Below are 11,487 nucleotides of genomic sequence, written 5' to 3' on the forward strand. Positions count from 1 at the left end.
AATTAATACTTAAATCGAAAGAGAAGTGAACTTGCGAATTAATAGGAGTTTTTTAGGGATGGATTAGCTGGAGATTTTCGATAAATTTCACGTTTTCTAATAGCGAATTCAACATAAATGAATTGTTAGCATTTTATATGGTCTAAAATGAATGAATTTTTCAAAGTTTAAGAATGTATAATTATTATTTTTCCAGAATTGTTCTTTTTAATGGGGGTTTTGAACTACTTTTAAATTTTAAAAAATGACTATTTTTACTTTTAAGAAGAGCTTGAGAAGAATCAAAAGGATAATACTCAGAAATTGTCCTTTAATTCATGTCCTTAAATATATTTCTTAAAGGTGTGTCATACCCCTAACATTTCATTTATGTTGGATTAGAGATTAGAGATTAGAGAGAGTAATATTTCCTTCTCACCGATGATGAAGCGAGATATTTCAACAAGAAGATTTAATTTTTTTGAACGTACGACCTTAATTTTAGAAGTTAGAGTGGGTAAAAATCTATATTGATCGGGAAATGGACTGATGGTCTCCTTGTATGACATATGCAATCCTCCCTTTTTGAGCTAACTTTTGGAGTTGAGTTAGGCTCAGATGTCATATATTTACATGGTATTAGAGTCAGGTACATCCTCGTTTGGACTCTCGGTCCATGCTCCAGTTGGGCATGGGCGTGAAGGGGGGTGTTAGAGTGGGTAAAAGTCTCACATTTGTTGGGAATGCGCTGATGGTCTCTTTATATGGACTTAGGCAATCATTCCCTCATGAACTAGTTATTGGGATTGAGTTAGGTCCAGGTACCATATCTTTACAAGAACTATCTTAGTTACACTGAAAACTTTTCTTCTATAGAGGGGATTCAAAAGTATATATATAAAAAAAATTAGTTCTGCCTAATTAATTTGCACGGTATGATTTTCCAACCGTCAATCGCGAGCTAGTGTTTAACATGTTGGAACAGTAAAAATGTAGGTAGGGCAGAATTATATTAATGTTTTGATGGCTATATATTCCAATTAATTCTCAGTGGGAAAGTACTTGAAGATGTGATTCAAAGTTGAAGAAAGCAAATGAACTTTTTATGAAAATTAAACTTATGCTTGAAGAGAGTCTAAGAGAACTTTGCAATGATTAGCCAAAACAAGAAAAAAAAGCTACCATCTTTGCCTACTAAAGTCAGACTACTCAAACATCTATATACTTTATTAACATCAAATGATGCTTTTTTTCCCTCTGTATATATATACTATTCCTTCTTTTCTGTTTTTCCAAAACTATTCCTCTAAGTTATAGGAGTAATAATATCTTGGAGATATATTGTAGGGGGATCTCATATTGTGATGATCCAGAGCCCAGTCATGTTCTTCTATTCTCTATTCATTCACGACAAGCCCACCTCACCTTTTTCAAAAGGTGTGGGCCAGCTAAATCAATTCAAAAATATTTCTAACATAGTTTGAGTCTACGTGATTTCTTTTAAAAGGTCTCAAATTGTTAAGAGTAATCTTATATTTTTTATATGTATAACTTTTTTTATATGAGATTTTGTTCACACACTTAATTATGATCTTTCGCTCAAACTAAGTTTTTTTGCACGCCTATCATCAAGATTCATTGGCTAATCTGAGATTCACAGAGTGCCAATTAGATCATCCGAATATTTATGATCATCAAAGCGCACTAACTTTTATTTATAGCTGTCACAAAGCTATAGGTACTTGATGATCACCAAAGCCCATAGGCTTTTTATTTTGTGTATGTATACCTCATACTTCAAACTACGAATAAAGATAGTAATTCAGGACTCCATAAATCAGTAATAAGTCGAGCCCAACAACATCATTACACCCTCTCCATATTCGTATTATCGAACCATTAGCTATAATACTAGTTATGGTCAATAACGGTGGAATCAAAATCACAATAAATAAATAATAACCTCATATATATATGTCCAAGAAAGTATATAAGATATTTTAGTCTGTGGATGGATAAGTGAAGAACAAAGGTACAGATCCTGATGTTCTAAGGTTTGGTATAATAGCCATCAACCGATCAATTCAATTGTCATAAATTATAAAAGTTGATTGCTAGAGATACTACTAATCAACTAAAGTTATTTTTTTGTTTTTATTTCTTTTGATGAGTCGCTTGTCATAGGGATTCTTCAAGTTTAAGCTTCTCAATTAAAGATACGCAAGCATAAATAGGGGTCAATTTACGTGGTTCAAACTCTGTACTCGGGTCAGATTCGTTAAAATATACTCTGTTAGGGTGTACAAAATCGAATCGAAAATCAAATCAAATCGCAAATCGAGTCAACCCGACTAGTGGTTTGGTTTGACTTAGTTTGGTTTTGAAAAAAAAAACAGACTATATTTGGGTTGGTTTGATTTTAACTAAAAAAAAACAACCCGAGACCAAACCAACCCGAATTTATATATATAATTTTAAAATTTTATTTTATACATAAAAATATTTACTTTGATATAATTTTTAAATATTTCTTATACTTTTCCATAGTTTTTATCTTTTAATATATTATTTCAAGTTTGAAACTTAGAATTAAGAATGGGCTAATAAAGATTATAGTCCACAGATGTTGGTAATTATAATAAAACTTAAATCAAAATCAAATTAATACTAATGCAAAAAGAAAATCAATTCAACACTAAGAATGACAATAATATTGAATATTTGTTCTTTAGTTTAACATTAGTTTAGACAATTAAAATACATAATCTAATTTTAATTTTCTTTAATATTTAGTCATGTAACTAATACTTATTAAACTTAATTTTAGCATAATTTAGTACTTTTAAATTATGATCATTTTCATTATGACTTGTTAATTTGCAATATTTGTTTTACGCGATTTCATTATTATTCTTTTTGTTGGATATTTTAGTGTCATTAATCATATCATATTGTGTTATATTTTTAAGAAACATCTTAGATAGTTGTATTTTGGTAGGACTAAAGAAATATTTGAAGTACAAGTAAATTATATGTTTGTATGAATACTTTACCGGAAAAAACCCAATAACCCGAAAATCCGAAAAAACCCGAGTTTTATTGGTTTGGTTTGGTTTATAAATTTAAAAATCCGACACAAATGGTTTGGTTTGATATTTGAAAAACCCGAACCAACCCGGCCATGTACACCCCTACTCTTAGTTTTATATTAGTTGATCATTTTTCTTTTTATACGCATATTAAGAAATGATAAAAAATAATAAAAAATTACTAATTCACCCCTTAAAAAATAGGGAATTTTACAAACAAATGTAAACATTTTTAAAAAGAATTAATCGTAAGTAATATAAGAAAATTTCAATTAATATTTTTTCAATTTAATAGGATGGACAACTAATATGAAATAATTATTTAGTAAGATGATCGATTAATATAGGACGAATAGAGAGAGTACTATTTTAAAAGTATTTGACATCTATCGATTGATTTTTGAAGTCTGAGCAATATATATGGGGTAAAACATTACTACCTCAGTCTTACACTTTCAGCTTTTTTGAGATTTAATTTTTTTAAACTTTGACCGTTTATTTAACACAGAATCTATTAATTCTTCAAAATAAAATTTATTTCCTTCATTTCTATTTTTTTTTTTTTTTTAATTTGTTTGTCATATTTTGACTTAACACTTAATTTAAGAAAGTAATCAAGATTTGTATCGTATGATCTTAAATTAAAAATATATCAAATGTACTTATAAATTGTCCTTTAATTTTAGGGTCTTAAACATGTCACGTATAAATTAAATAATTTGAAATTAAAAAGTTGTTAAAAAAGAAAAAGACATTTTTTTTCAAATGGACTAAAAAGAATGTAGGTCAAACAAATTAAAAATACTATAAATTATAATAATTAATAATTTTATATATTTAAAAAGACATGAAAGTATAATAATCTTATAAAAGCCATGTCACGTTCAATTTGACATTCAAAAACGGAACGCGTTTAAGAAAATATAATTACTATTATCTTAGGCCCTTAACGTTTAGAAAACGTTTCATTCTCACTTTCCTGAAGTCTTCATTTTAATTCAGTCCACTTATTTAACTTCATCACAATTATTCTCAAGTCATCTACTTCCACTTATTATTATTAGTTAATCCGATTGATTGATAAATCATTATTTAATTCCTCTCCAACAATTATTAACTATCCTATATATCTGTACTATTTAAGATGTAAAAGCTGGGGTGGATCAACTTATTATTAAACTTCAACACGTTAATTACTTCGCTTAACATGCATTATGTCTAAATCCTATTTTATAATATATCTACAAACGTTCAAATAATAGAAAATCTTTCAGTAGGACCAACTAAATCGTTACTGATAATACCTTAAGAATGGTGATACACACAATTTAACATTAAATTGTCTTATGTGGGGTAACTTTAATCTTTTCCCTACCAATTAATTGAACACCACACACAAAATTTTTTAAAAAAAACTAAGAACCAAAAATGGCTGCTTATTTATCGTCCACTTTTGCTCACACCTCCACCTCATTTTTTTTCCCCAATGAAGATAAATTCTTTAAATATATGATTGACTAAATTAGAAGAAAATGAATTAATATTGCGAGTGAGATTTGCTCTTTTATTTAAATACCTCTTATACCAATAAGGCAATAACTTCGTCCATCTATTTTTACTTGTCCAATATCGACCATGACATGGCTCTTAAGGAGCAATAAATAAAATATTTTTAATTCAGGAGCGGCTCAACGTAATTGGGGGCCTAAAGCGAAATTTCAATTCGCGGCCTAAAATATAAATACACTTCATATACGTATTTATTCAAAAAAAAAAAGTACACTATTAAGATGAAAATTATTAGTACTTAATATTGTTTTTTGAGTTACTAGTTTTAGGTAAGATTTTATCAACACAACATTGAAAAACATCCTTTAAGTGAGACAATTATTATATGCATTGTTAACATAATGATATATGTAATAAGTTGATAAATATTAAATAAAGATAAGAGTTAGAAGTTTAGAATCATAGAATTTGACTCAAAAAATTGATGACTTGGTATATCTCATTTTAATATGCTTAGAGTAATGCTTGAAACTAAAATTTAAAAAGAAATAAAAAATAATTCGTAATTCACTTTGTTCAACACTTTTCACTGTTAATTCTTATTTTTAACAAAGTACAAAAGATGTTAAAGTGGATAAAATAATTTATTTTTTTAAAAATTATACTTTTTATCATAAATAATTATTTTTTCTATAAAAATTTTAACACATAATTTATTCTTCACAAAAATTTGGGGCCCCCGAANTCCATCTATTTTTACTTGTCCAATATCGACCATGACATGGCTCTTAAGGAGTAATAAATAAAATATTTTTATTATTATTTTACCATTTGAATATACCGAATTTAACGTTTTGGAAAATGACTATAGTTAATAATAAGGATAATTAGAAACTAAGTGATAATTTAGTTCTTGAATTTTCTAAACTGGACGATAACTATTGTCTATCTTTATTATAGTAGACAATTAAAAGTGAACAAAGAAAATAGCAAGTTAAAGATTCGAGTCACCCAGAATATATAAAGTTGGAGAAGACGTTAAATCCTTCAGGCTGGCTGGGAAAATATGACTTGTAGGATTTCTTCTAAAATATTTAAAGATGAATTATGTGTTTAGAATATGACAAGAAAACTTTAAAGCTAAACCTAATCTAGCTTAAAGAAAGGATAGAATTTCTGCACCAAATAATTATATAGTACTTAAATAAATAAATTAATAAGACTTTTCATATTCCATGGTTGTTCAAGTAGGATTTTTAGTTTGGTGTATGCCATAGGTTTTGAGGTGGGGGGTAGGGGGGTTGTGTAGTATGGCCGCCAAGACAATTTGAATCACATAAAAATGGTTATAAATAGTGGGTTATGGCCGACCCGACCCGACCCACTAGCTTGAAAACAAGAATTCTCAGAGATTATCCTAAAAGTATAATCAGTGGGACTCCCCCTGACTTCCACTACACACATTACATTACAAATTCTAAACAAATCAAAAGCTATGCATTTTCTATTTTTGTTTAAATTTCTTTTTTATAATCGTGAAGTTTGAATTAATTTACACGCATCTCAACTGATTCAATAAAATACCAACTATCTCCCACTCAGATCAGCAATAATACTCTGTCTATCAAGACATAAACAGATAAGAAAAAAATTCCATAGTACTCGTATTTTTGTCTTCACTCAAATTTAAACATGAAACCTCATTAATTGATTGATCGTGGATTCATAGATAAATTAAAGAATGGGAAAAGAACAAAAAGGAAAAAGAAAGAGAAGTCATGATAACTCATACGAACATTTTAAATATATAAATATTTAGAAACAGGAACAAAAAGTTCCTTATGATGTGCTAAATTCAGCCCAACCAAGAGCAACAAATTAAAACAAGAAGTTACATAAAACATAAACACAAATGTGTAGTCTTAGCTAAATTTAGCACTTGTTCCTGTTCCTAATCCAAGCCGATTATTAATTAATTAATGTCATTACAGCTCTACACATAATCTTCTCTATAATCATGTACTTAGCCTACCAACACATCATTCTGCCTGTAGATATGGCCCAGCTAGCATTGGCTGTCAATACTCACTTTCCCTTTTCTTACCTAAAAATGAAATCACTTCGTCTCATGCCTCTCTACCTGAACGTACCACCAAAATTTGGAGTCCAAAAATCTGTACTGGTTTCAGTTGCTACTGGAAAAGTACTCGATATCGGTACCAGGCACAATCCTCGGCTCCTCAAATCTTCTTCCTTAACCTTATCAACAATCTGCCAATAACATTTTTACGTCACTTAAAAGATAACTACATGTATGTCACAGTATACAATGGTACATGTCATTTAGTAAGTAGCTAAGAGGTAACACGCTTAATTTATCGATATGTTTTACCTGTTGGTGTTGAGTGGTTGATCCATTTTTCAAATAAGGAGTACTAAGAGCCTGAAATTAAATAAAAACAAAGAACATGTAATTAGTTTAATTTGAGTTTTCTTGAATGATTATTTATGAATTTGAGTAATTAACGTACATTGACTTGATCATGGAGAAACTTGATGTACTCAATAGCTTCATGGAGAACTGAAGCTGTATCAGTCTGAAATTTAAATAATTAGAGTTATTAATTTTATAAAAAAAATGATGATAATTTTGTTAGTTGGAAAAAATCGAAATATTTACCTTTCCGAAAGGTGAAACCAATTGCTGGAGAGCAGTAATACGGTCCCCCAATTTCTCTTTTCTGACCTGATGATAACAAAAAAAGCTGAAAAATTCTCATCCATTTCTTTGGACAAAGCAATCATTTTACTTATTAAAAGAAAAAGCTTCAATCTTTAGTCTAAAGTTGGATTGCATAGATATTTTCGTCCTTTACCTTAAAAGTTGGCAATGGTGATGGTGTCTCTATTCTTGCCCTCTTCAATGTTGCTTCATTATTCACACTTTTCTTAGTCACCCTCGATTCTCTTAAATCTTCAACTTTACACTGAAAATTTTGTAATAAAACAAATTAATGCTCAATTAATCATTTTATCCTAACAAAAAACTTAGCAACGTATCTTCTAAGTAATCTGATTGTATAAATATTTTTTAGATCGTCAGTGAATAAAACTTACTAAGTACTATATACTATGAACAGTACTAGTTGAATTGTATTGATGGTGCAAAAAAATATTTATGATTTTTAGTGTATGCAACTTAAATTCGTATGTATTTACCTTTGGAGTAACGTTAGGAGCTCTGGAATTCTCGTTAAATGTTGGTGACGGGAGAATTTGTGGATGCATAAGATTACCGCGCATATTGTTTAAGGATGTGGCTGATGAAGAAGTATTGTAGAGAGAAGTGGTAGCATTAAGAGAGTAATTTGGAAAATGATCAGAAGGTGTAGTTTGTTTTGGTATCAACAAGGAATTAGGGAATTTAGGCATAGAAGGTGAAAAGTCATTCAAATCTGGCCTGTAGTTTAAGGATGATGTTGGGAAAGTCATTGGTTGGTTGTTATTAGTATTAGCAAACAAAGATTGTTGTAATTGTTGTTGAGGAGGAGGATCATTATCAAATAAAGTTTGAAGTAAAGCTGAAGGATAATTAGAGAAAGATGAATTCATTGGAAAGGTTGAAGAAATTTGATCATGATGATGAGTATTAGTTGAGCTAGTGATTGGATGATTCATTCCTAAAGTGAAATCTTGTTTAAATGAGTTGCTTGAACAATCAACCCCACTTTCTTGTTGGTAACTCATGCTTGAATTTAGGTCTTCTTGTAGTATTGAAGGATAACTACTTTCACTCCTATCATTTCCATGCCTGCATATACAAAATTTCAAGAAAAAAAAAAGTTATGAATAAAAACAACAAAATTGACTTCTTTAAGCCTTTATAGAGAAAAGAAACCCTTTTTTTCCCCATAGAAATGAAAGAATATTTCCTTTATTCCCCTTTTTTTCTCCATCATCTCACAACAATAACTAGTATAGTACTTCTTCTTCAACCTCAATCAATTTAGGACCGACTGTATAAATTCTCACTCATCTCATACAAATATTATACATACAACAAGTTAGACTAAAAATAATAGTAATAAAAATGCTTACATCAAGGTATGACTCCAATTATTATGATCTGATGTTGATGAAGAATTAAGGCCAATACCCAAGATTTGTAGAGTGGAATCATGTTTAGGTAATTCTTGAAGAACAACAGATTCATCAGAATTACCAGATTCATCGTTAGACCTACAGGAAGATTTCATATCCAACAAATGATCATTTGTCCATGCAAAATTAGAGTTCCCTAAAGGAACTGAAGATGCACATAGTGATGAACCAAATATACTTCTACTTGAATTCCACCAGTTTCCTCCACAAACACTTGCTTGATATTCATCAGCCATAACTTGTTTGTTTTTATTCACTCTCGTAAATAATTATAACTATATATACTTCTTTGCTCTCTTCTTAATTCTCCTTAGCTTCAATAAAGCTCGAGTAGTCGTAATAGTACTTGTGTGTTTTGTATTACATGAAACTGAATTTATGAACTGAGAGTTGTATTTATATATATGCTCTTTATATATAGGTGTATAATATAGGGGTGGGGGTGGGGGTGGGGAGGAGAAACTACCGGAATCTGGTTGACATTGTAAAAAGAGAGAAGATGATTAGACAAAGCAAAGGGAGAGAGATCAGGGGCATATAATTAAAATATGACTACAAAAGATAAAAGGAATTTTGGATCGAATTTTCTTACTATTATTTTATTTCCCTACTTTACACCTACTTATATTATTATATACACTCTTTCTCTGTTTCAATTTATTTGTCCTGCTTTATATTTGTCTATATCAAAAAGAATGCTTTTTTAGAATTTTTTAAATTTCAACTTTACTTATTTAATACATAAGATTAAGAAGCATTTTAGTAAATTTAATATATCTTTAATTAAAAAATATTTTTTTCTTGACCTTCTTGTCTAATCAAAATTGAACCAACGAATAGAAATCTTTAATTAAAGAAAAGTTTACTAGGGTCGTTTTATAATACTTTTTTTTTCTACAAAGTGTCTCTAGTTCATATTAAAGCCCGATTAACTTTTGATCGCATATTACAGGGTCCATTCAGGGATAGCGCTCTCAACAAAAAAAATTATATATGCTCAAGCCTCGAATTCAAAACCTCTAATTAAAAATGAAATAATCTCACCATTGCATCACAACCGTTATCATTTTATAATATTAATGAAAGAATTGTTATATTTCGATGGATTGTGGTTGCTTATTAATAAAGGATGAGATTTAATAGGAAATGATGGTGAAGTTTGATTGGCTGACACGTCACATTTTAAGGAGGAATAAATATAGCTTTTAGTGTTGTTAAAATTCTACGGCTCAAATTTTTTATACTTTCGGAACCGAAATTTCAGGACCATATACCCCCTATTGTTTTATCAGCCCCTTTTTCCCTTCTTAATTTCCCATACTTCACTTTCAATTTTGATTGTGATGTTTTTCTATTATTATTTTTTGTTTTTTTCCATCTTCAATATATTTATATATTATCGATATACAAAAGTTAAACTTGATAGGATTAGTGATACATAATTAAAGAAGAAAACATAAAATATGAGAAAATTATAATTTTAGCAGGTTACCAGTTTAATGTTTAGAATTACAAATTTTATATTTTAAAAATATTCGGTTATAAATATAATTTGAATAACGAATACTGTAAAAAATATTTACCTAATAATTAACATATACTACTATAATTTAAAGGCTAATTTTTATTGGGAGTGGATAATATACTTGGCGCTTTGGCGGTGTGAAAGGTTATTATTACTTCACCTAACATTAGTCTAATTTGTTTTTCCAGATTAAGAGATTGCATCATTACTTTTACTTCTAGTATTGTAGGTGTCATTTTATTCCTCTTCCAATTGTTCGTAGACACGTGGCAAGAGTGAAGATAATAGTGCTAGAAAATGGGTTCATTTGTGTACTAAAATTTGTAACATATTTATATTAATATCTCGGAGATGTGATTTAATTTTTAATTAATATAATTTTAGAAAAAGAATCAAAAAATTAAAACTAACAAAATTCTTTTTACGCATTATGTAGTTTTCAGTTGTTTATAACTCTATATTACTGTTTCGTAATCGAATTTTTACTACATGTTGCAATTGCATATTATGATAGAATCATCAAATCCTATTGTGATGCTAATGATAGGAACTGTCATTCTTAAGGACCGTATAATATTTATATTTGGCAAAGTAAGGACATCTAAATTTGGATAAAAGGTGTGCCTTCTTCTTCTTTTTTAATTTGGTAGCTAGCATTTATAGTAGAGTTCGGGTAATTTAGATTTATGTCGCTAGGATCCCATTCTGATGAAAGCGCTTTTTACAAAAGATTTTTTCATATTAATTCATATTAACGACTCGAACTTGATACCTATAATTAAGAGAGGTGCAATCCTATTCACTGCACCACCATATTCTTTGATAATGAAATGTCCTTCTTTATCTATTTTAAAAGATGAAAAGGCCATCACAAGAGAGAAGTGGGATTTTTTAATTAAAAAAAGGGTATCAATGAAAATGTAACATTAATTAGATAATCAATAGTAATATGTTCATAGCAAAATATCAATGGTATTCGAATCTCGAGACAATTATGTTTCGTAATACTTAATTCTTCTATCTTTTAGTTTTCATGGAGTTAATTTTTTCTACGGTAATAATTTCTCCATGTAGAGAATTATGATATTTCACGCAAATACTAAGTATGTTCCATCATTTTTTTTTAATGTAGTTAGTAATGTTGCCATCATATTCCCCGGCAACAACTAATTAAATCCATTATTCTAATTTTGTGAGAGTAGATATTTCTAAAAAAAAAAAATC

The 11,487-nt window shown here is 29.0% G+C and overlaps 1 protein-coding gene across 1 annotated transcript; it reads right to left on the reverse strand.

Annotated features, from left to right (window-relative positions):
* Window positions 1-6,708: 6,708 nt before the first annotated feature.
* On the reverse strand, window positions 6,709-9,125 carry LOC125848669 (transcription factor bHLH112-like). Its single transcript, XM_049528588.1, has 7 exons — window positions 8,676-9,125; window positions 7,797-8,388; window positions 7,454-7,564; window positions 7,258-7,323; window positions 7,109-7,174; window positions 6,970-7,020; window positions 6,709-6,848 (listed from the first exon to the last, which is right to left on the reverse strand). Exons 1-7 carry the CDS (start codon window positions 8,972-8,974, stop codon window positions 6,714-6,716), a joined length of 1,320 nt encoding a protein of 439 aa, XP_049384545.1. The 5' UTR covers window positions 8,975-9,125; the 3' UTR covers window positions 6,709-6,713.
* Window positions 9,126-11,487: the final 2,362 nt, after the last annotated feature.

The sequence above is a fragment of the Solanum stenotomum genome, chromosome 12 (assembly GCF_019186545.1).
Source record: "Solanum stenotomum isolate F172 chromosome 12, ASM1918654v1, whole genome shotgun sequence".
NCBI classification, from domain to species: domain Eukaryota; kingdom Viridiplantae; phylum Streptophyta; class Magnoliopsida; order Solanales; family Solanaceae; genus Solanum; species Solanum stenotomum.